Source organism: Pipistrellus hanaki (assembly GCF_964339955.1).
Source record: "Pipistrellus hanaki genome assembly, chromosome: 3".
Lineage (NCBI taxonomy): Eukaryota > Metazoa > Chordata > Mammalia > Chiroptera > Vespertilionidae > Pipistrellus > Pipistrellus hanaki.
Genome location: NC_140505.1, coordinates 81,454,646 through 81,480,510, shown reverse-complemented (window position 1 = coordinate 81,480,510; position 25,865 = coordinate 81,454,646). Strand labels below are relative to the sequence as shown.

The following is a 25,865-nucleotide window of genomic DNA, read 5'->3' as shown; positions in this document are numbered from 1 at the left end:
AAAATCATAGCAAATGTGCTTCTAATATTACCATTTTTGAGGTTGCCTGAAAGTTGTTTTGAACTCTGGTCAAGCCCAGATACCATGTGCTAAAGGTTATAATAAGGCTTTTTGCCCTTCTAGAATTTGCAATCTAAAATAACCACCTGTGACTCTAGTAGACATAAAATAGAGAAATATAATTGCAATTGCAATACAAAAATAAACAAAATACAGAACTGATTTGAGCACACTAAACTTATAAATTGGTTCTTATAGCAGAATTGTGGCTGTTACTTTAGTTCCACTTACATTTTTTGTTTCCTCCCAAAAGTCAGGTTGTTCTCATTTTATAGTTGAAAAAACTGAAGTTTGACCAATTAAATGGCCCACAAATCCACATAGAGGCATAGAGAGAACTGACTTGACAGGCCATACAGATGGCTTCCACCTTTCTGCACTAAATATCAATTGCTCAAAGCTGAGCTACACAGACAGTGTTTTAAAAAACATATTAAATTAGAATATCAGGTGAAATGTGAGATGATGATGATTAGTCTTTTGTTCAATTTAATGAATTTGATTGAAAGAAAAATCTATGCCAGCCATTTTCCTGAGCCCTTGGGAACAAAGATGATTTTCTTGAGGAAGACAAGCATGTGAAAAACAATTACTGTAACATAATCAGTTCTGTAAGGTGGGTACTTAATGGTGGGAGGGGCACAGAAGAAGGTCCCTCATCTCTGCCCAGGGATATCAGGGATGACCTAAATAGGAGTTCACTACATGGACAAAACATGGAAGGGCATCTGTGTTTATCAGGAACAGTATGTGCAAAGACTAGGAAATGAGAAAGTGTGTGTCTTCTTTAAGGAACAACACCAGTATACAGGATGTTTGTGTCGATGTAGAAAACTAGAGGCATGGTGCAGGAATTCACACACAGGTGGGGTCCCTTGGGCTGGCCAGCAATCAGGGATAACCAATCTTTCAGGACTGTCTCACCCAGTCCTGATCAGGGCTGATGGGGGCTGGCCATCTGGGGATGGACCATGGGAGGTTGGCCAGCCAGGGAGGGGCCATGGAAAGGTTCTAGGGGGTGTCCAGTCCATCTCCCAGTCCCAATTGGCCAGACCCTAGCAAGCTAACCTATCAGTTGGAGCATATACCATCTGGTGGTCAGTGCACATCATAGCAACTGGTTGAGCGGTCAACCAAGCATTCAACCCATCAGTCAGACATTTAGTATATTAGGCTTTTATATAAATAGATAGATGATAGGTGATAGATAGATAGATGATAGATAGATAGATAGATAGATAGATAGATAGATAGATAGATGATAGATTTGCCAGATATTAAAGTGCCTTCTGCACCATGCTAAGAAGTTGGGTTGATTTTTGCAGACACTAAATGATACTCCTTAAGGGACTGGTATGGTCATATTTACATTTGAAAAAGAATGTGTGGAATGAATTAGAGGAGGGTAAAATAGAGGCAGAGGAATTTTAGAAAATTAATGAAACAGTACAAGTAAGAATGATAAGGCTGTGCTAGAAAAAACAAGGATAATAACACTGACACAGTTTTGGGTTACTTACTAGATGCAAGAAGCTAGTAAAAGAAAAAAAAATTCAAAGTTACTTCTAAGTTTCTGATTGGGGTGGAGGTAGGGGGTAGGCAGTTGTATGGTGGTGCTTCCAGAATGTAGACCAGTTTTGGCGGAGGGAAAGATGTGTTGGAATCCAAGTTGAAACGACAATTTTGAAGACAGAAGGAGCTGTCAAGAGCTGTAAATACATGTGTGAGAATTTTCACCCTGTGGATGTGAGTTGAAGGGCTGAATGTGGATAAGCTTGCCTGGAAAAGTGTGAAGGGTAAAAAGAGAAAGGTAACAAGAACAATATCAGGATGGCCAATATTTAAGAGTAAGAAGAAAAGAAGCTGACAAAGGGAAATAAAAAGTGGTCTGAAAATAGGAGGAAACCTAGGAAAGAATATGGTCACAGAAACACAGGGAAGCTAGTGTCAAATGTCACCAAAAAGCCAAGTAGAGTACAATCTGAAACAGACAATGAATTTGAAAACCAGATAGTCATTTATTTGCTCAAGTCAGTGAATATGCATTAAGCATTTATTAAGTGCATATTCAAGGCACTGAGGATAAATCAGTGAACAAAATAGAAAATAAAAATCTCTGCCCTCTAGACTTACCTACTAGTGAGAGACACAGCAATAAATAAATATGTAAAATTTTAATACATTGGATGAATACTGTGGAAAAAACATAGTAGGTAAAGAGGTACAAAGTTAGGGTTAGGAAAGTTATGGATCCAGTGTAAAATAGAATAATTAAAAGGCTTTAGTGAGCAAGTATAAAGGCCTTGAAATTAGTATTTTTATTGGAATCAGTTTTCATCTAGTGAAGGTAAAAGCCAGATTGAAATGAGTTGATTAGTGAACAAGGAAAAGGAAGGGTAAAAGAGCTGACAAAAGAGGAGAAAGTGAAGTAAAAACTCCTCCAAGAAGCCTAATGATAAAGGGAAGGAATGAGGTCTTAAGTGCAGGTAGAAGGGAAGGAGAATAGTAGACCAAGAAGCATTTAGAAACTGTAGATTGCTGAAACCAGTTTGGCTCAGCGGTAGAGCTTCAGTTTGCAGACTGAAAGGTCCCAGGTTTGATTCGGGTCAAAGGCATGTACGTTGGTTGCGGGCACATCCCCAGTAGGGGGTGTGCAAGAGGCAGCTGGTCGATGTTTCTCTCTCATCGACATTTCTAACTGTCTCTCTCCCTTCCTCTCTGTAAAAAATCAATAAAATATATTTTAAAAAAAAAAGAAAAAGAAAAAGAAAAGAAAGAAAGAAAGAAAAGAAAAGAAAAAGAAACTGTGGATTGGAAACCAGGAAGTGGGGCTGTGAAGCTGCACAACCCTAGGAACCCTGTTGGCTTGTGGTCTGGGGGCATGCTGATCTCTGGAGTTGTGAAACAAGGTGTTTCCAATTCTCCCTCTCCATTAATTCCACTTTTGTTATGAACTAGGAAGCAAGGACATTTATTTTCAATAGAGAGCCCAGGGATATCATGAGGTGTTCCAACTGGTTGGGACATAGATAATAGAGAAATAAGTATGTAAAATTTATTAAAAGAGCTGATGTCAGAAATGAAAATGGAAGTTGAATAAGAAAATAGATTACAGATTATTCTTACTTACACATGAGAAGCCTGAAGTCCACAGGGCTTAAGTAACATGGACAAGCTCACACAGATGGGAGGTGCAAGAGCCAAGATTCCAAGGACGGTGAACTTCCTCCTACAATGTGCTGCACGAGATACAGAGGGGGATAGGATATACAGATATAAGATTCCTGCTCTCAGCTCTCACATGCTTTCTGGGCAAAGCATAGAAACAACTATAAAATAATGATATCAATGCAAAACTGCTTTATGAACCAAGTACTGTGGGAATACAGGCTTGCAAACTATCCCAGGCAACTAAATATTTATGGTCAGCAGGGAGGGAGAACAGAAATGACAAAGACAAAATATCAATAAGTTCTCATGATATAATGCCACTTAATTTTCTTTTTTAAAAATTATTTTTGTATTGTTTAAAGTATTACAAACAGTAGTACATGTGTCTCTTTTTTTTCCCAATTGACCTTTCCACTGCCTCCCCTACTCAACTCCTACCTCCCCCCCGCCCCCCCCACCCCCGCACATGCCCTCCGCCACTTTATTTTAAAATACATACCCAACATTTATCATTTAGAAGTAGCAATTTCTTACTGAATTTATTGGGGTGACATTGGTTATATAGGTTTCAGGTGTACAATTCTATAATACATCATCTGTATATTGTATTGTGTGTTCACTACCCCAAGTCAAGTCTCCTTTCAACACCATATGTATATATATATATATCCCCCCATTACCCTATTCTGCCTCCCCCTACTCCTTTTTCCCTCTGGTAATAACCATACTGTTATCTGTGTCTATGATTTTTTCTGTGTGTGTGTGCTTAATCCTTTCCTTTTTTTACCCAGCCCCAAACCTTTTCCCTCTGACAACTGTCAGTCTGTTTTCTGTATCTATGAATCTCTTTCTATTTTATTTGTTAGTTTATTTTGCTCATTAGATTCCACATGTAAGTAAAACCATATGGTACTTGTATTTTTCTGGCTGGCTTATTTCACTTAACATAATGTTCTCCAGATCCATCCATGTTGCTGCAAAAGGTAAGATTTTCTTCTTTTGCCCTAACCAGTTTGGTTCAGTGGATAGAGTGTCAGCCTGTGGACCGAAAGATTCCAGTTCAATTCCAGTCAAGGGCATGTACCTTCGATGTGGGCACATCCCCAGTAGGAGGTGTGCAGGAAGCAGCTAATCAATGTTTCTCTCTCATTGATTTTTCTAACTCTCTATCTCTCTCCCTCCCTCTCTGTAAAACAATCAATAAAATATATTTAATTTTTTCTTTTTTATGGCTAAGTACTATTCCATTGTCTAATGTACCACAGCTTTTTTACCCACTCATCTCCTCATGGCCCATGGATTGCTTCCATAGCTTGTAGAAGCAGCAATTTCTTAAGTTTATATGCAATATGTAATATGAGCCATATTCATAGATTTTTAAAGTAGAGAGTTTTAACTCATACATTTAAAACACTTTAAGATACCAAAATTTTAAAATGTTTTGTAAGGAATAAGGGAAATAAAAATGAAAATATATAGACATCAATTATGGTGGCCAGTAGGACAGGAGTAAGGGAGTGAGGGGTGAGGTGAGTGTGTGGACATGTATGGTGTGTGTGTGTGTGTGTGTGTGTGTGTGTGTGTGTGTGAATGATGGACAGTTAGATCTTACAGGAGTTTTGGGAGCTGGAGGATCAGGCTCTCATGGTCAAACAGCTACCACCACAGGCACTCCCCATGTAGGCATGGCTTTGCCACAGAAACCAGGCCATCTTGAAAGGGGGAGCAGTGGCGGCTAGGAGCATAGCCTCACCGCCACCCAGACTGGCCATGGACACCACCCCACCGGGTCTCTACGTCACAGAGGTGCACACCAATAGGACTTCACAGGCAACCCTCACCACAGGAGCCAGGACACTGAGCACATCCACAACAGCTTACACTACACAGTCAAGCAACCCGTGAGGAGACTATCCACAAATGAAACAATAACATTCAAGACCAAACTATATCAGGAGAATACAAATAACCCAAGTAGGGGGCTTTCCTAGAACACCTAGCTCAGGAGATCTGAGAGACTGTCCCACTGGGTCTCACAAAACACCTACTACATAGAACCACCCCAAAAATCTGTGTGGCATAGCAGTTTAATCTAAGACATAGAAACAAATACAAAGTGACAGCAAAAATGTGGAGACAAAGAAACAATCCCTGATGGCGGCATAGGTAAACACCTGAACTTGCTGCCTCGCACAACCACTTCAAAACTACAACTAAAAAGACAAAAGAGACATCATCCAGAACCACAGGAAGGCTGGCTGAGTGGAAATTCTACAACTAGAAGGAAATCAAAAAGCATACTGAGGCTGGAACGCAAGGGCCACTTTCTCTCAGAGGTGCTTGCAGCTCCCTGGAACACTGAGACCCAGGGGCCTTTGAGGGCAGGGTTGACGGTCAGCCATTGCTGTTTGCTCCATCCTGATGTAGAGAAAGGGGTTAGAAAGGACAGAGATGGAATAGAGATTTTTCTGAGTATATCTTTTATAGAGTTTTAATTTGTAATCTGTGTAAATGTTTTACATATTTTTTTAAAAACAAGCAAACATTAGAAACACACTGAAACAAATTATACAAATTGTACATCAAATTTGTAAGATAATCACACAGAGACAAGAGTTTTGAATGAATTTTTAACACAATGCTCCAATTATACATTTATACATCTATTGAGTAGATCTGAAGAATGAAGAGGAAAGAGCAGTTTAGGATGACTTGCTGATTTCTGACTGGAGTGACACTTCAGGAAGAGGAGGCATAAACATACCTTGGGAGGCGGGGTTAGAGGTGAGGGGGAAGATATTTCAAGACAAAGTATTCAAAGAGGAAAGGGAGACCTTCTCTTTAGAAATCACCCGGCCAATGTGGCTCAGTGGTTGAGCAGCAGCCCATGAACCTAGAGTTCACCCGCTGGATCTCCAGTCAGGGCACATGCCTGATCCCCAGTAGGGGTCGTGCAGGAGGCAGCTAATTGATGTGTCACTCTCACATGATGTTTCTCTATACACTGAGTGGCCAGATTATTATGATCTCTGAACGCATAATAATCTGGCCACTTAATGTGGGGTCCAGCCAGCCTGGCCAGGGGAAGGGGACATGAGTGGTTGGCCAACCTGCCTGCTGGTTGAATTCCTGGTCAAGGGGACAATTTGCATATTAGCCTTTTATTATATAAGATATACATTGAGTTGCCAGATTATTATGCGTTCAGAAATCACAATAATCTGGCCACTCAGTTTATATATCCTGCTCCTGTCCTTTCTCTCTAAAATCAATAAACACATTTAAAAAAAAAAAAAGTGGTCTAGAACTTTGGGTACTCTTCTCCCAGCATGATCATCCTCTCCTTAGCCCTGAAGTCCAGCTTCTCGCTGTCCACCTGCCAACAGGTAGAAGGTGGGACAGAGCAGCGACCCTGGGAAGGAGGGGCTTCTGGGCTAGAGAGTTGGCGTCTGGGTCACTGGCTCCTGCTGCTGCAATGGGGATCCCCTCACCATCTGCTTCTCCACTTACCTTTCTTCCTTCCCCTCATTGTTGTTATTGTGTGTGTATCAATTGTGCCATTTTTATTTTATTCCTTTGTTTCTTTTCACAGAGAAATAAAGGGCTAGAAAAAATTTTAAATGATTTTTTTCTATACCCCAAGATAATGAAGTAGAATAGAGCAATTATGTCTATTTTTCAAATGCTTCATAATGAACAATATTGCTTTATTTTATTTTTTAATTATATATATATATCTCAATCATTGAGTTTTTACAGACAGGAAGGGAAAGGGATAGAGAGCCAGAAACACTGACCAGCTGCCTCCTGCACACCCCCTACTGGGGATGTGCCCACAACCAGGGTACATGCCCTTGACCAGAATCGAACCCGGGACCCCTCAGTCCACAGGCCAGTGCTCTATCCACTGAACCAAACCAGTTAGGGTGATATTGCTTTATTTTTAAAGAGAAATATTTTTAAAGTGGTTCTATGGTATGAAGCTTAGAAATAGCAAAAACATACAAAGCTTTTTTTAATATATTTCTAATTGAGTAATATTATGATTATAGGCTAAAATTAAGTTTCTAAATGTAGGTATTTGAATTGATAAATTTATATCAATCAATTTGTAGTAATAAGATGTTTGATATGTTTTGAAAGCAGTTGAGGGAGAAATTGATAATATCAGTAACTGAAGGATGAGGACCCCACACGGGCAGCTGAGGTGGCATCTAGAGGAGAGGGGGCAGCGAGAGATAATTTTCACCACTGGAATGCCACAGAAATAGTAACAGAGGACATGATAGGGCAGCTGTGGGCATAAGCCATCCGGATCCTCAATAAGAAAAACAAGGAGAGTGGGCAGTTTGTTGGTTTGTTGGTAGCAACATTAAGAGCAAATTCTATTGCCTCAAGATGACTCACTGCTTACATTTCCAGGAATTAGTAATAGATTATCCCTGATCTACATCATAACCCTGTAAGGTAGGATCATTGTGTTTGGTTTGATTTGATTTGTTTTTTTGTTTGTTTGTGTGTGTGTTTTAAGGCAAATAGCACAGAGGATTTACAACAGAAAGCAATGGCTCCTTGCTTTTCACTCCCCAGCCTCAATCCCACCTCACCTTCCTGGGTTTTATTTTCCTGCTGATGCTCTCACACTGTACAAATTTGACTGAGCTGTTATTTATAACATAAAGTGTTGACTCTAGCAATGATGAAGGTTCAGCTTACTTAGTGTCACCTACACACACACACACACACACACACACAATAATCACATCGCTATTTTTACTAGTAGTTCTACTGTTTGCTTTGGCAACATTTGTTTCCTTAGACTTTTGGTTTTAAATCTCTCAAATACAGAGAGCATCTCTTGGCTCTTCACTTAGTGAGAGGATATTTGAGCTCCTACTGCTAGACTGCCCACCTCTGCTTCTACCTCCAAACTTTTGGTAAAGCTATGCTGTCATTCTTTCAGACCCTCAGGGGATTGGTGCCAGTATCTCCCTTGGATACCCAAGTCCATGGATGCTCAAGCTCTTTAAATAAAATGGTGCAGAACAGTGCACAGTCACCCTCTGCATCCACAGATTCTCAAACTCGGATAGAAAATGCTGGGGGATGGGGATTTTTTTTCACAGTTGGTTGAATCCACGGTGCAGAACTAACGGATATGGAGGGCCAACTGTATTCTTACTCTTAAGTTTCCATGACTCAGGGTATTTACACATCATTCTATATCCATAATTAAGTTGTCTACAGTTTGTCCTTAGGTTAGAGCCTAGCAGACAGTAACCCATAAACAGCATTAAGTTTATGAAAACTTTCCTTTGCAACAGAACCAGGAAGTGTTTCCTTCTCTGTAATCCTGTCATAACCCTGAGCTGCTCAACTGCTCAAAATCATGATTGCTTGATGTTTTTCCTAGTGTTTTCTTTGCTTGTTGAAAGAGGAAACCTGTACCATATTACCCATTCTACCCATTGCTTAGAATTCTGCCCCCTTTTTTCTTTTTGTAGACCACTGAATCCAATTCTAATTTGATTCATGCTTGTATTGAATCTTTTATAAATTTTCTAGTTGTTTTTCTTCCTTTCATGCATTTTTTGCCTGTATCTCCAAGACCCTCCAACTCTGTGTTCTATGACACTTCTTTCTTTCCTAGAGCTCTATTCTTGCTCAAATATGAGCTGGGGGCTAAGTCACCCACACAGCTGATATTCTTGGTCACATCTGCTGTTTTTAAATCCAATGTCTTCCTGTTATTGCTCTGTTATTCTACTGATGGAGTACATGCTCAAATAACTTCTCAAGAAAAAAGCATATGGCAAATAAGCTTGGTCTTTGCATGTCTAACAACGTCTTTAGTAATTTGTCTCTAGTAATTTAACTAAGCATACGTTTCCCAGGTTAAAAATCATTTCCCCCTGAATTTTGAAGATATACCATTGCTTCTAGTATAGCTAATAACAATCTAATGCCTACGTGATTTTTGTTTCTTGTGGGAGTTTGCACTCCTCCATCCCAAGATAGCTCTTAGGATTTCTCTGTATAGCTTATTGAACTAAACCCTCCAAGTGATATGTGGCCTTTCCCATTGCCCCTAATCACAAAGGAGGCCCTTTATGACTGAAAGCTCACATCTTCCATTCTGGAAATTTTCATTGTATCATTTCTTTAATGTCTTTTCCCCTTGGTTTCTCAGCTCTTTCTGGAATTCTTATTACTCTCTTATTGGACTCCCTGTGGATAAATCTCTTCTCTCTCTCTCTCTCTCTCTCTCTCTCTCTCTCTCTCTCTCTGTGTGTGTGGGTGTGTGTGTGTGTGTGTGTGTGTGTATGTGTATGTGTGTATGTTTAATACTCTCATATTTTACATATTTTTGCTACAGGTTTGGGGAGATTTTCTCTAATTTAGCTTACAATCTCCTATTAAATATTTCATTAACTTGGAGTTCCTTCCTATTTTCTGATTCCTTTTTTATAGCATCATGTTCTTATTTAATAAATGTAACATCATTTCATATTCTTTATAATTAGTTTTGCAGAGTTTTTATATGATTTTTCTTGAACTTCCTAGATTATATTGTTTCCTCTGGGGTCAGTTTTTCTCTACTTATCTTTCTTCATCATACTGTAGGCTTTCTCAAATATTTGGAGATTCTCAGTTGTCAGGCTATTCTTAAAAATGAGACACGAGAAAGGCTGACTAGAACTCTAAACCCATGATTGGAACTGGCTGATTGGCAGGCTTCCATTTGGGTGAATAGTCAGAGAACTGATCATTGTTCTAAGGGCTTTCAAATGCCAGGATACAGATGGCTTTGCACTAGGATACAATGGCAACTCCAACTGCCCAAGTTTCCTCAGAAAGATCCTTCACTGTCTTTAGAAAAGTCCCCTCTGGTTATTTCCTGGTTGGTTGGTTGGCTTTGCTTTTGTCTGTGGCTGAACACTTGGTTGCAGGGAGTTCTTGGCACCAGAGTTGAGGAGTAGTGATGGAGGGTGATCTTTTCATATACAGATCTTCACTGTCTTGGTCCTCTTCATTCTAAACCTATAGTTACTCCCATTTGGTGTTCTTCCATGCACTCTGTCTTACAGAAATTCATTGGTTCAGTGGATAGAGCATCAGCTTGCAGAACAAAGGGTCCTGCATTCAATTCTAGTCAGGGGCACATGCCAGGGTTGATATAGTAGAGGACGATACCCAGAAGGGGGTGTGCAAAAGGCAGCTGATTGATGATTCTCATCATTGAAGTTTCATTTTTTTAAAAATATTTTTATTGATTTCAGAGAGGAACAAAAAGGGAGAGATAGAAACATCAATGAAAAGAGAGAATCATTAATCAGCTGCCTCCTGCACACCCCTCTTCCCCACTGGGGATTGAACTGGCAACCTGGGCATATGCCCTTGACCAGAATCGAACATGGGACCTTTCAGTTTGTAGGTCATTGTTCTATCCACTGAGCCAAACTAGCTAGGGCTCATTATTAATGTTTCTCTCTCTCTCCCTCTCTTTTCCTCTCTGAAATTAAAAAATAAAATAAAAAATAAAATATTGAAATCGCTATCCTTTTGTCTTCTAAACTTTTTGACCTTTTACCTTATCTAAAATTTTACCTGAGTCCTAGGGAGGAGAGGAAATAATTATGTATGCTCAAGTCCCCACCCTAAACTAGTAACTGGAGCAGCCATTATCCCGTTTTACATGTGAAAAATGAAGGCTCATGTGATTAAGTGAAGTGCCCAAGATCACACATCTAGAAAGAGAAGGACCAGGATTCAACTTGTATGCTTTTGACTGTGCCAAACTACTTATTTTTGTCCAAACCATGACTCAGCTGGTATGACCTGATCAGCTGGTATAAATTTATAGTATTATAATACTATAAGTTTCCATAATACTATAATATATGAAAATGACTCAGAGACTGCACAGAATAAAAACTGCAATGTTGCTTTACAAGTTACATATCTAGAACAAAATGAGAAATCATCAAATTAGCAGCAGTTTTATATTGTGGGTCAGGATGAAGTGTACTAGAGTTTGAGGAGAGAAAATTGATAGGAAGGGCTGGATTAGCATTCAGGTAGTGGTGGCAAGGGCTTGTCATACTGAGTGCTCTGGGCACTGTAAGGTTTGAGGTGCAGGAAATTGACCACCAAGACATTTAAAGTAAAGTTTATTCCCCAGTAATGAGCGGGACTCATTACGGAGGTAGAGAAATCAGAATTGAAAGAATGGGGAGGGGACAGGGGACCCAGCCGGGCTGCCGCCTAGACATGGAGGACAAGCAGCACGTGGCTGGTCTGGGGGTCTTTTTAAGGGGAGGAACAGGAGAGAGTTGGACCCAGGGCGGAACAGGAAGGGGTGGGCTCCAGGATACTTTGGTACGCACTGATTGGCGGCTCAATGTCTTGGGGATGTCTCTGTGACAGATGCCAGTAATGTCATAACTCCGCCCACCAGTTGGGAGGAGGAAGAACCTTATAGGCACTACCAAATCCACGTTATAAGTCACAATTGGGGAGCGATTGCCCCAAAGAGGTGGTGCAGACTTCAGAACAGTGGAGTGAATGGAAGAGACTCACTAGAAGGTAGGGGCACCATTCACTTGGATGCCACTTTCTCATATACATTCAAATCTTATTAAGTGACTACTGTGTACAGACACTATAATAGGCTCCAGAGATACTTTCGCCTTCAATGAGGGTAATATCCCCAAAAGGTGAGGCTTCATTTTGAGGGGCTTCTAGAAACTAAAATTCCACAATATCACATAGGTACACATCCTATTCACAATGGTTTAGCATTTGAAGTGTTAGAATTGTTCTAGTTAAACCACAAATATAGTTTGAGGGCTTTTGAGTATCTAGTTTTTGTCCCACAGATCTTCACTGAGCTCCTACCTAATGGTAGCCACTGGGGTTAGGACTTCGGGACACGTGGTCCAGAATGTAAGATTACTCCTAATGAAGTTTAGCACTTACCCACCAAAGACAACACTGAAGCATCTTCTTTCCTGTTTCTCAGAGGTGAGGCCAAATTAACTATGAAATGTAGAGACTGACTCTTAGTAAGAGGCACAGAACACTGGACTAGATAGATGGTGAATGTGGTATATGCTGGTATTAGGTGACTGTGATATTAGCTTAGATAAATATTGGGGAAGAACATAATTTAACAGAAAACCCTTCTGTTCATAGTGTTTTTCTTGACTCTTCACATTCTTGTGGCTATTTTGGTCTGATACTGTAGAGAAATTCACTGTGAGGTTTGAAATAAGTGAGTATGTACCCTCTGTCCTCACAGGATGGCAACAAACCTGTGAACTTGGAAAGAGAACAAAGCGTTCTAGTATGATAAACAAAGAAAATGGAAATTAAAAAGTTTGGTTTCCTCTTTTCCGTATCAGCACATACCAGCTGTCAGACACCACTGAATAATCTACTCCTCCTGTTCCTGAAAGGTGGATAGTTATTATTAAAGCGTTGCCAAGAGGAAGTATGTTTTAATTTTCAATAATAATGGCACAAGTGAAGCACTAATGTAACAAACAGAAGAGAAACTTTGAAAAATATAGTATTTGCATTTGTGATTTTTTATTTTTTTGTGCCATCAATTCAGCGCTCTCCAATGGTCCTCAAAATCTTGCCAGCAGGCTGACATCCTGATAAACACGAAAAGGAAGAAGGAAAACAGGCTGAATGGCAGGGTGGGTGCGGCAGCTGGAGAGGTCATGGGGAACAATAAGGAAAGTGCTGCTACTCAAGTGTACGCAGACAAGGCTTTAGGTTCCAGGCTGAGATCGCTCTGCTGAAGACGCCCTATTGCAGAGGGCCCTCGCGGTATCTGACGGCGACTTCCAGTGAAGGAGCCCAACTTTAGGTTTTGTGTAGCCCTCACCTCCAAACAAGACGCAAAACCAGTTCTAACATCGAGCCGCAGAAAGCTTCCTTTCTTTGGGAAAAACTAGTGAAGGCATCTCTCTGTGTCCTACTGCGAAGGGCCAGCTTCCTCCTGAACTTGCCACTGTTAGAGAAGACTTTCAAAGGCTGCGACGGCAGAGCAGAGAGTTTGGTGATTAGAGTAAAAATGAGTCCATATTCATCCAACTCTGCAGAAGTGAATTTCCCTCCTTGAGCCTCAAATTCTTCATCTGTAAAATGTGACAGTCAGTTTTAATCAGAAAATAAAAGTGATTCTAAATTTCTAAAAGACTTTCCTCTTTCCCTCTTTACTTTGTCTTCCAACTAAAAAAGACTAAGCCATAAGAGCATAATCTAGTCCGCCTGCTTTCCATATACCTGATATTAATTCACATACTTTCTGATTAATCTGATAGTGTTATCTCAGAAACACACACACCCAGTTTCAGACAGCCCCTGGGGTGCTGGCGCCGCGCTGGTGCAGGCTGAGCGGGGGGCAGCAGCCGCTGCTCATGCTCCAGCTGATGCTCTCAGGACCCAATACTCCCTTTCCAAAATGTTTACTTTTTGCTCAAAACAATGATGGATGGATGGGTAGGTCTTCATTTGAATCAGTACCTGAACAATCGGCTTTTTATATTATTCCTCCAAAGCATACTTAACTCATAATTTTGTGTCAAGTCACCAAATTTATTTGGTTGAATAAAAAAAAACCAAAAACATGTAAGATATTACCCAACTCTGGCCTGAAACTTCTGGAATATCTCGCAGTATTACCATGACTAAACAGCCTACTACATAATAGTCAGAACTGACTTAATTAGCCAAACATGTTCAATAATGCCCCTGTAGATGTCACATTCTTACCTATTTCTAACAATAAATTAGAAGTCAGAGTTGGATTAGCAAGTTCACTTTGTTCAAGCCCTTTTTACAGCTGAGACTCCCAAATTTGTTTCAAGTTGGAAACTGTCGAAGTGTTCACAGCATTTCCCACTCACAAATCACCTTCTGTCATATTTCATATCCACACGAGAGTCCAAGCCCCATTTCACTCTTGTTTAAATTTTATTATTGTAGTTATTAGCAATAAACCAATAGAAATAGGATAACAAAGGGAAAAACTCAGGATAAATAACCTCTTTCTTATGAATTAGAATGCATGAACAACACACATACAGGTTACTTCCTGCCTACATTCCGTCCTACTGTACAGTTACACTAAGCAATCCACAGGACAAGATGAGCAGCTGACAACACGAGCTGGGCAAAGGACACCAGGTGTGTGAAGTCTCGGGCTGGTCTTGGACTAGATGACCAGCTTCTCCACACTAAGTGTACTTGTGGTCTCATCCTCTTCGTTTGACCCAAAATATCCAGGGAGGTCCAGCATCCTCTGCTCAGCCTCGGTGAGGCCGAAGGACGTATTGTCATAAAAGGCGAACTCGGGGTGAGCCGGGAAGCTCTGACACCGGTCTTTCCTACCCGGTGGAGGGCTCAGAGGGCTCACCCTGTGGTAGCTATCTTTGGGGGCAGTGGGTGAAGGCTGCTTCCTTGAGACACTCCTTTGACTGGGGGACGGTCCCCTCCGAGCTCTGGGCAGCTCTGCTCTCTCACCTCCCGCCACCAATCCTGCCTGGCGAAACCCTAGGTCTGGCTTCCTCAGCGGCTGCCCGAAGGCGCAGGGTTTAGGGAGAGAGCCTAGTGGAGTGCTGATCCCACCTGCTCCTTGGAAATGGTCCCGTTTCTCAGGAAATACCACGGCACCTCGACTCGGAGGTCGACACCTGTCCGCTGCCTGGTCCCAGGGCCGCGCCCGCGCACTGTAGGCCGGGGCCTGCCGGGGGGTCAGCGTGGACATGCTCCTCTCCCTGAACGGCCGGGCCTGCTTGGTTTCGTGGAAGCTGGCGGTCCTCCTGAAATGAAGGCTCCTGGGGTGGCTTCTCTCCGACAGCCCCCCGCGGCTGCCCCCGTGCCTCATCTGCGACTTGCGGATGAGGGTCTGGCTGGGGCTCACGGCGCAGCTGGCCTGCGAGGCCGGCACGTCCAGCCGGGAGGGGGGCCTGTCCCCAGCCCCGGCCGCGGGCTGCTCCAGGAACGGGGATTTGATGCGGAACTTGGTTGCTGCAGCCTCTTCTGGGCCCTCTGGGTCCAAGGGCAGGTCTGCGGGCAGCGGGGCGGCATCGACGGCGGTGTCGGTGAGCGGGCTCTGAGACACGTGGTACACCTTGGTGGTCTCGGTCAGGCCTCTCCTCTTCATCTCCTTCAGCTGCTGCTGGGCCAGCCGGTAGCTGAACAGCGGGGGGATGATCTTCTGGGCGCCGGACTGGAAGCTGTCGCTGCCGGAGGCCTCGTCCTCGGGGGTCGCCGGCACGCTCTGCCGGTAGGCCAGGGGGATGCCCAGGTCCCCGCGGCCGCCCGGGGGCCCGTCACCCGCGTCCGAGAAGCTCCCGCGCTGCTCGCTCAGCTCGCAGATGTTCTCCTCGTCCGAGTTCTTCCGGAAGCTGGGCGAGTGGATGGAGTTGTGCCGGGCGGGGGTGCCGCACTTGGGGGGGCGGCCGAACTTCCTCCACAGCGTGATGAGGACGGTGGCAGCGATGATGGACAAGCAGAGGGAGATCCCGGTGATCGTCACAACGTTGTTGGACTTCGCTGGGCCCTGGGGCTGAAGAGGGGACGGGCTGGATGGCCGGAACGCTGCGAACAAAGGAGGGGAGGACAAATGTACTCTCTGGAATTGCTTTCTCTGCATGGTTGTAAGATCTCTGAGGGGCCTGCTCTAATGATGTAGCAGTTAAAGAACAAAGTAAACTAACCAAGGGCTAGAATGTGTCTTGACTATGTATTTCTGCTGGCAGCTTAAGCCAAACTAAAAAGCGGAGACCCATAGAAGTGAGGTGACCAGATAAGCCACAATACAGGTGGCGTGGACTCACAGCTCCTGCTGGCACTTGCCTCAAATTTTCTACATAGCAGCAGCATGAGGAAAGTTTCCACTTAAGGTACATGGGACGGCAATAGGTAAGTGTACCTTTGAGACAGGTGTACATCAAGAAATTCATACAAGTATAAAACTCAAAATGCAGAATAATTTAAGAAGGTTGTTAGAGAAATGCATACATGAAAATAAGACTGTTGACAATGTCACTCAGTTTTCCTTTCTAATACCCAGGAGCTGACTTTCCTAAGTGTGAAGCCTCCTCTTTCTCACGTGGCTCTCCATTCCCATTCCTACCTTCCACGTGGCATTGGCTTTTCTCTTCTTCTTCCCTGCTCTCTCCAACTGGTTTGCTCCACAGTCACCAAAATGTTTCACCAATTCTCAGACGCCCTCTGAAGCTGCAGCCTAAACTGCCACTGAGATATCTGGGAACCTGAGACCAACTTATGCCACCAGACCTCACCTCTCTTTCCTCCTTGGTCACTGTCCACCATTCAAGTCCTTCCAGCCTTTTTGTCACCAGCCCTGGGCCTGTCCTCCCACTGCTCCCTGCTCCCTCCTCTGGTGCCTGGCACACCTGACAACCAAGCTCATCCAGAATCTTCCACCAGACATTCCCTCCTCCTCCTGGCCTTACCCGAGGGCACAGCTTCTCCTCCGCCCTCCTGAGGGGAAGCTTGACACCAACTTTATAAGCAAACAGGGCCAGCAACAGGTGTGTCCTCCCTCTCCTTCCAATTGCCACTTTCAACCAATTCGTTCACCTCCATACAAAACTTGTACTCTTTTTATTAGAAGCCATCCACTTAGATGACTCCCCTGCTCCTCCCCAAATACTGTAAACTCCCAACCTCATGGCAGCCATCAGTCGCTAGGACCTGGGTGGGTCCCCATCTTCTTCACCATCCCAAAGCTGGGACCGTCTAGGGGACTTCAGTGTCCATCTGACATATCACGCCTTCCCACTGCCTGCCGTTGCTCCTCTTCTGAAAACTTAAATTCCATAGCCCGCTTTCTGGCTGTATTTCCCTCTCACTCACACTCACTCACTGTCACTACACTGGCTGTTCAAGCTCACTGCAACTTCTGATTCTGCAACCCCTCCCTTTCTCCCAATCTCCAGCCACATCCTGGTCTCTCTTCTCTCCCTACAACTCAACGCTCTGACCTCTAATATTGAGTTATGCCCCTTGTCCTGCTCTACAGTAAAAGTCCATTCCTAGATAAACTCAGACATGTGAATTCCAGCTGCTGCGGCCAGGCCCTGGTGAGGAAAATAACTCGTTCAGCACGCCAGTGCCTCCCCATGCTGACAGTTCCCAAATCCTCCCATGGATTCCTAAGCAACTCTCTCTTCCAACATCTGCAACACTGCTTCGGAGTTTCAACACTTTCTCAGTCCTCCTATCTAATCCTCTTCCTCGGCCGTCTGCTAGGTCACACACAAAACACAAGCTATCAGGCAAGTGCACCCAGCTGCTTCTGCCATCCTCTCCCCGCCATAAACTTACCAGCCACTGCACCCCTGTTTGCCTCTTTCTCTACAGAATTCGAGTGTTTTCCTACAAAGACAAGTACACCAAGTGCTCTCTAGGCCACCCTTCTCTGGGGGCTTGCCCCTCTGTATCAGTTATCTCCAGCATCTCCTCCTTGCAGTGCCACAGAAACATGCTCAAGCTCTTCTCACTTTAAAAAGACTTCTCTAGAATCCTCTCACTGCTGCCACAGCCACAGCTTGTTCCTTGTCCTCCCTGCCAAGCCCCCAGAGTCCACCTTTGCTGACTTACTACCGCCACGTCATCACCTCCGGCTCCTGGGGATGCCTGTGGTTTAAAGCAGCGCCCACCAGCCTTCCGGGCCTCACAGAACACCAGCGGCCCACGGACCACCAGCTGGGGCCGCTGGTGTAAGGGGCTTCTGTCAAGGTCATTAATGACCGAATGGCTGAATTCAAAGGAGCTCCTTCTTGATATTTCTTGAAATCTGCAGCACTTGCTACTGTTTGACACTTCTGTGACTTTTTCTCCTCTTGGTTTCAATGATAACACTCACTCACCTAATTGGGAGGGGAAAACATGAATTCCGGAGCCAGGGAGGTCTAGGACCCATCCTGGCTCCACTAGCTTTTCTCTCTCCACCGATGTCCCCCCAACACTGTCAGCTCCACATGCCCAAGACCCGCCATCTTCCCTCAGAACCTGCGCCTCCTGCGATACAACCGATGTCAAGGGAATGGCGGCACTGCCCGTGCACTGGCCAGTACGAGAACCCTGGGTTTCACCCTGGCGCTTCCCTCTCTGTCATTTGCCACCACCACCACCACCACCACCACCACCCCCCCCCCGCCCTCCGAGTCTGTGAATCCTTCCCTCCTCTGCAATCCCACGCTGTGCTTCATTTTCCACCTGGGTCACTGGAAAACTCTTAACAGACCTTGCTGCCACTCCTCCTCCCCACTCCAATTTGTACTCTGCACTACGGTGAAGAGATCCCTCTAAAACACGTCCAAACCGCTAAGGCCCCCAGGATCTGGCTCCTGTCAGCTTGTCCAGCTTTGTTTTTACCACTGCCTCCCGGCACACTGCCCTCTAGCCACTTCAAGTTATTTTCAGTTCTCTGGGTCTCACTGGACCATCTTCTTTCATGCTTGCTTTCCTCCCTTTGCTCAAAGCTCCCTCTCACCAAGTTCACCTCGGCAGCACCTCCCAGCTCTCAAACTTCAGCTCAAATGTCACCTCCTCTGCAAACAGCGGTGTTCCCACCATGGTTATCACCCCCGAGAGCTTCCACAGCGCGCTGTGGATACCTTTGTCAGTGCAGGCCCCATATTGTACTACATATTATCTGCTGAGCAACCTATCATAAGCCCCTTCCAGACAGGGCCACGTCTTCTCTATATATTATCACCCCCAGTCACAGTAACTTGAATGTAACTGGTACTCAATAAATGAAAGATTAATTAATCAATCGATTCATTATTTAAAAGATAACAGCAAAATGACCAATATCCACCTGTGGAATGTGGGTGCAATGGCAATTAAATCCTCCTCCTCTGGTGTTGAGCAAGATGGACCAAATTAACAAAGAACCAGACTCAGACCTTGGCATGAAAACATCCTCTCAAAGCCAAACAGAGCTCTCAGTCCTCAACCAAGTGAAAGGAGGTGAATAATGAAAGACTTGTTTCCTGACTTATCACTTCTTCACCTGCGGTGGCGGCTGAGCTCAGGGAGAGCAGTTCAGGGAGGGCTCTTCACTGAGCTGTCAGCTGTGACACAGCTGGGTCCCTTCAAAGCCACAGCAGGAGCAAAGCCCGAAAGCTGCCAGCCTCGTCCATCTCTGCCTCATCTAGTCTTTCCTTTCACCTGAAATGTAGATTTCCTGATGCTAAGTAGCCTGCAAACAGATCTCTGTATTTCCAAGGAGCGGAAGATAGATTGATTAGGAGACAGAGAACACTTGAAAGAAATGATCATATTTATCCACATAAGCATTTATCTGAGGACACCTATAGAAGTAGGGATGCCTGTAGCACTTATCCTTTTTGCTAATTTATAATGTTCAAATTTCTAATTCCCACTCATTAAAGAGGTAAGATGCCAGAACATGAAATAACACCACATGTCCTCAAAAATGATTGCTAATTTACTGAAACTGGTTTGGCTCAGTGGCTAAGCGTCGGCCTGTGGACTGAAGGGTCCCAGGTTTGATTCCGGTCAAGGGCATGTACCTTGGTTGCGGGCACATCCCCAGGAGGGGTTATGCAGGAGACAGCTGATCGATATTTCTCTCTATCCTTCTTTCTTTTCTGTAAAAAATAAAAATATATATATTTTTAAAAAGTGATTGCTAATTTCAGGTTGTTTCTAGAAAGCTACATTGGCCAGTATATATATTCAAGATAGGTAGCTTAGTATGGAGTCAGATCTAGTCCCTGATTTCCAGCTGGATGGCCTTGGGCAGGTCACTTACACTCTCTATGCTAGGGGTGTCGAACTCAATCAGAGAAGGGGCCAAAATCTAAAATCCAGCCTAAATCGCAGGCCGAATAGTTTACTGAACAGTCATAAACTGACAATGTCATAAACTGACAGCGGAGTGCAGTGATGACAGCGCGGTGCGGGCCACATTGCAAGGCCTGGCGGGCTGGATTTGGCCCGCGGGCTTTGTGTTTGACACATGTGCTCTATGCCATAAAGTCCTTATTTGTATGTGAAGATAATGATGTACTTACTTCATGTGTGCAAGGCACTTAGGAAAATGTTTGGTAGGCAGCACGCTCTCAAGATCTGAGCCCAATATAATTATCCTTACCTTGTAGAGTTGAGAGCTTTAAGTGAGATGATGTATTTGTTGTTACTGTTGTTGCTGAAATTATTACAGATGTCCCCTTTTCTTCCCATTGACACTGTCTAGCCCACACCCCCCTTCCCCAGGCCTTCTCCACACACACTATTTTCTTGTGTCTATGGGTTATGCATATAAGTTCTTCGGTTAATTTCTTCTCTTGCACCACCCCCCCTTCCCTCTGAGATTATATAGTTTGTTTCCTGCTTCTATCTCTGGATCTATTTTGTTCTAGAAATGATTATTTAAAGTGCTGGCACATAACAGATGGTCAGTAAATGGCCACTCCAATAAGATCAAGGTGCAATTAACTTTAAACTCATTTGAGAATTATGAACTCTAGATGGAATATGTTAACCAACATGAAATTTCAGAATTCAAAGGAATAGATGTATTTGAAGAAAGTTATACGGAAGGAAAAAACTATGGGAAGGGGGGGGGGGAAACTTATAAAGAAAAGAGTAAACAGAGAGAGCCTTAGAAAACAGTATGAGAGGGAACTGGAGAAAGAACACACTCAGGGTGTGGCCCGAGGCTTATGAAAAAAGAGGGGAGAACTCAGGGCTAGGAAAGAGCCTGGGTCTGAAGCTGTAATATAAAAAAATACACAGGCGAGAACATCTTTAGGATACTGGAATAAAGGGAAGAAGGACGTAGCACTGGACATCACCCTGATGGAAGCAAGGGGGCAGCACTGGCTGACTCATGCTTGAATGACTCAGTATCAGGGCTGCTATGTGAGAATCCATGGGTAGGAGGAGAATCCTGCCACCTTTCTACCCAGCGCAGACCTGGGCACTGACCGAGGCGTTGCCAGGTGCCTGTAGTTTTGGCTAAAAGATACTCTGAGATCCAAGCACGGAAAAACATCTAACTTCTCAAGATGAGAAAGGACAAAGATGTAGAGATGGTTTTCACACCTGGAAATAGAAAGTGGGAAAGGTCAGGACTTGACAGGAGGATTTTATCTAAGAGTCAGGACCAGAGCAAAGGCTGGCCAACTAAGTGCGCAACTGGTTAGACATCAGAAGGTGGAATGGCGTGCAGGAAGAACAAAGGCTCTTTACTGCTGTAACCTGTGGTAAATGAATGGGATTCCGTTCCATAAACTAAAGCAAACCTAATGGAGCCACGTGACCATCACATCTACAATCAGTTCTCATCAAATTCTTATTGAGCCTTCAAGATGTGTAGAGGGTGAAGAGAAGGCCAATCTCTCGGTGATGGCAAGAACTCTCCCCACGTTCTCCTCCTGGGTAGGGCCGGTAAGTATAAACACAGGGCCCTCTAGGGGAAAGTCTTCCCCATTTTGACAAACAATGGTCTGTGTGGTCCCTTGGAGCTTCCTTGGGATAATGGGGAAAATAAAATTTTAATTTTGGTGAGAAGAAGGAGCGAGAAATAAAACAAAAGTAAAAACAAAAAAATCCTGGGGGGAAATGATCACCTCTCCCATTTTTATATTTTTAAAAATAATTTCATGTCTGAATCTTTAAGTTAGATAAAGTTACTTGTCATTTCCCTATCATCTGAAGTGTTAAGTCCCCTGTAATCTCACTGGCAAGCTATTGTCAGTCAATGACACCCTAATGAATACAGGGTTAGGACAGCCAAGAGAAATAGAGAATTTATGAGTCACTCCTGGGCTCAGACTGGTCATTTTCAGGTGGGCGTTGGCTCAACAAGCTCCCTGGGAGGGCCTCCCAGAGGAAGGAGAATACCTACCGGCACACTCCTCCAGGGAACACCGGGAGGTCTCCGAGGACGGTCCGGGGCAGCCAGGTCTGGAGGGGAAGGAAGTGAGGCACAGGCGGCGACGCTCTCTGACACCATCCCCACACGTGGCGCTACACCGGCTCCACGGCTGCCACAGTCCCCAAGTTTCTGCAAGGACATTAGCCATGCTTTTAATGCTAGCTCATTTGAGAATCAAAATTTAACTGCACCCAAATGAAGCAGCAAAACTCAAATTTTGGGCCTTAAAAAGGCAGTAAATAAAAACATTCTCAAAGATGTAGAAAGCTGGAGTGTTGTTGCCTCTGATTGTAAAACAAAGGAAAGCTGAATAAACTTCAAATATTAACCTTTCTAGAACCCTCAGAGAACTAAAGACACTGGGCAAACGAATGGTCTGAAATATAAGAAAAGACAGCGCCTCTTCAGAAAGACGGGGTGCAAACACTGCTTCCTGGGGCAGGTGCCAGGCTTCATACAAGCTGGTGAAGAGAAGTCATTAAGAATGTAATGAACGGCCTGATTGGGGCTAGCATGAAAACACAGGACCCCGCGTACTCAAGGGGGGCCACAGATCTCACCAGAGTTTCACAAAAAGGACTGAGGGGAAGGAGAGGTGCAAGAGTAGAAAAAGGCTCCCTCTCTAGGTGGAGGCCTGAGAAGGGAAGAGGCAGCATGATGGGAAAACTCAAACCTCATCCAGATGCTCCGCCCCATTTGCTCTGTCAGCAAAAGCCTCAACCACTGGGGACAAGGCAGAAAACCTGTCACTCCGAGGGCACCCAGTGTTGTGAGGAAATAAGAGAGAAGACAGAGCGAAAAATGTACTGGGCCGGGATTGTTAGAGGGCTTCTACCACTAGGGAGGCGCAGGGTCCTTAAGAAGGCCCCAACACTGAGACTCTGGGGCACAGTACCTGTCTCAGACTAAGACTGAACTGGCAGAAGGGTATGCTCTCCAACCGCCGTAGCACATCCCCAACCCTGCACCATATGAGCGATTACCAAATGTCAGATAACAACAACATACATGTACAGACTCAACCTAAAGCTGAGGTACAAGTGAAGTATGGAGTAAAACCCTCTGGCCACCAATCCTACCCTGAACACAGTAACATTAGAAAATGTTGAACTCCGTTATGCACTGAAGGTGGTCATTCTTTACTAGATAGATTGAAGAATCACCCCCACATTAAAGGGCTGTAAAAACAGGGCATGCCCAATTCCAGGAAAACACTATTTATTGATACATACAGCTTTAAGTAAGATGTCCAACTTTCTACCAAAAATTATGAAACACACAGAGAAGCAAGAAAAAACAACAAACTATCAAGAAATGAAGTGATCACCAGTTTGGTTCAGTGGATAGAGCCTTGGCCAGTGGACTGAAGGGTCCCAGGTTCGATTCTGGTTAATGGCACATGCCTAGGTTGTGGGCTCAATCCCCAGTGGGGGCATGCAGGGGGCAGCTGTTCAATAATTCTCTCTCATCATCGACGTTTCTATCTCTTTCTCCCTCTCCCTTCCTCTCTGAAATCAATAAAAATATATTTAAAAGAAAGTAATCAAGAGAACCAGACTCAGACATGACCCAAATTTTGGAATTATCAGACAGAAAAATTAAGATAACTATGATTAACATGTTAAAGATTCTGAGGAGGAAACTGGTCTTGCAAGGTATGTCAGGCCATAAAAACCATGAACAATGCACTGTCCTGGGGGGGGTGGGGGGGGCGGAGAGGAGGGTCGTTATCGCTGGCCCCAGGACAGATCATCGGATACGGCCTGGGGACCCCCAACACCTGGGGGCCTTCCTATAAGCCCACGAAAGGGGGCGGAACCATATCTGCAAGACAAAGACCCCAGAAGTTTATAAGAAGTGAAGCCCCCTGCATGTTTCTTCACTCTGATTTGGAGATTATTCCCGGAGTCCAATAGTGTTAATAAACGGGTCCCTCCCTTTCTCTGGGAAGTGTGCTCGGCATTTCTTTGGTCTTCTGCAACATTTGGTTCGCTGACGGAGAAGCTAACCGTGTTTGGCTCTTGCCTCCGATGAGCAGACAGGGTTTGGGGCCCGGGGGTCGGAGGCCGGGACAGGCCTCCGGAAGGTGTGCACTGCGGATTTTAGCAGAAATAAGCAGGGCGGTGGGGGTCGGGGGGAGGGGCGCGCATGCAGAGACAGGGGCTCCAGGTGCTACCGGACCTCAGCCCAGGACCCAGCTGGCATCTGGAAAGGTGGACGCACACCTCTGGACCTGTCGACAGAATCTGTAAGTTAGGGGCCCCAGTCAGTCAGGCCCACTCCAAATGAGTGAAGGGGGAGCTTGATCACCTCCCCAGAAGTCATAGGACTTCCTCAGGTAAATCAGGAATCAGGACTCCGGAGGTGAGTGAATTCAGAGTCGATTAAGGAATATGGGTTCACTCTTCTGTTTGTTTGTGTGGGACTAGCCAATTTATAACCGAGAAGGGGGGCTGGACGCAGCTAAACTCCTCCGGGAGGTTCTCACAGAGAAGTCGGTGGAGAATTCTGTTCTGGGAGTGGGTGCCCGGGGTGCCCCATGCCCATCTGGGGAGTTGGACATTATCTGCTCAGCTCCAGTCTGGGCTAGTCTACTGAGAGAGTGTGAGTACGGATGTTTGTCTGTCTTGGTATAATTATCTGCTGATAAACTGGTCTGTGTGAAAGTGAGAGCTACTTTGATTTTCTGTTTGCTCATCTGGTTAAAACGTTAGATTTGCTGAAGGCTGAACCTGTGATGGTCTGCAAAAGTCTCAAGCAGCACTACTGAGTCAGTTTTGTCAGAGCTGGTTGCTCTCCATCACAGAGGGACAGTGGATAAAAATTCCTGTCTATGTTTGTATACTAGGGGCTTTGGTTTGCTCTGTGATTTTGCTGTGTTGGGTTGAAATTTTGGAATTCTGGGGTAGATTTAAAGGTATTTGTGGCTTTTCTTGTCTCTTTTGTCTCAGAGTTGTACCTCAGTGGTATATCTCTTTTGGTATAGGACTGGGACTTTCAGGAGCAGAGAGATTTTACCCACCCTGCCCCTGCCTGTGCTGATTAAGGATCTTTTCTTTAAGGAGACCCTCCAGGCTTTTAGTAAACTTCCCTGCATCCTCGTCTGTCTCTCGCCACCGATCATCTGGGATTGGGACAAAGTAAACCCACTGTTCTCAACTGCATGTTGGAAAATTTTGAAAAGGGTTTTATTGAGAATGATGATATTTAAATGAACCCCAAAACACTAAGGAAATTCTGTGAATTAGAATGGCCAGCCTTTGGGGTCGGCTGGCCCCCGGAAGGCTCTTAGGCGTAGGACTGGTCAGGGCGGTCTGGAATGTAGTCACCGCAGACCCCGGACACCCAGACCAGTTCCCTTACACAGACAGCTGGTTAGGAGTTGCTCAAACCTTACCGCCTTGGGTCCGGTTCTGTAAGGCTTTAGTAATAGGAAAAAAGAAGCAGGTCTCTCAGAAGGGAACCCAACCCCTTGTTCTGCCAGGATCCCCTGAGGAAGCCCCGCTAGTTTTACCATCTCCATATGTGCCACAGGAGCACCAAGTGCTTCGCCAGCTGGCCTGAAAGGTCCAGAAACACCGCCCCTTCCGTTTCTCCTCAGCCAGGCTCTCCAGGGCCAGATGGGCGGCGCTCGCGTTCAGTCAATCAAGGGCCCAGGCCACAACCAGCACGT

General features: G+C 44.6%; 1 protein-coding gene across 6 annotated transcripts in view; it reads right to left on the bottom strand.

The window, feature by feature from the left end:
- Window positions 1-12,837: 12,837 nt before the first annotated feature.
- Window positions 12,838-25,865, bottom strand: part of THSD1 (thrombospondin type 1 domain containing 1) — a 169,733-nt gene continuing 156,705 nt past the window's right edge. For 5 of the 6 annotated variants that reach the window (XM_084879356.1, XM_084879359.1, XM_084879357.1 and 2 more), the window contains 2 exons: window positions 22,163-22,321; window positions 12,838-15,846 (listed from right to left, as the gene is read on the bottom strand). In XM_084879356.1, coding sequence (XP_084735482.1) covers window positions 14,459-15,846; window positions 22,163-22,321 — 1,547 coding nt within the window. In that variant the 3' untranslated portion in view covers window positions 12,838-14,458. The remainder of the gene's footprint in view (window positions 15,847-22,162; window positions 22,322-25,865) is intronic. The other variant, XM_084879360.1, reaches the window with a different exon arrangement.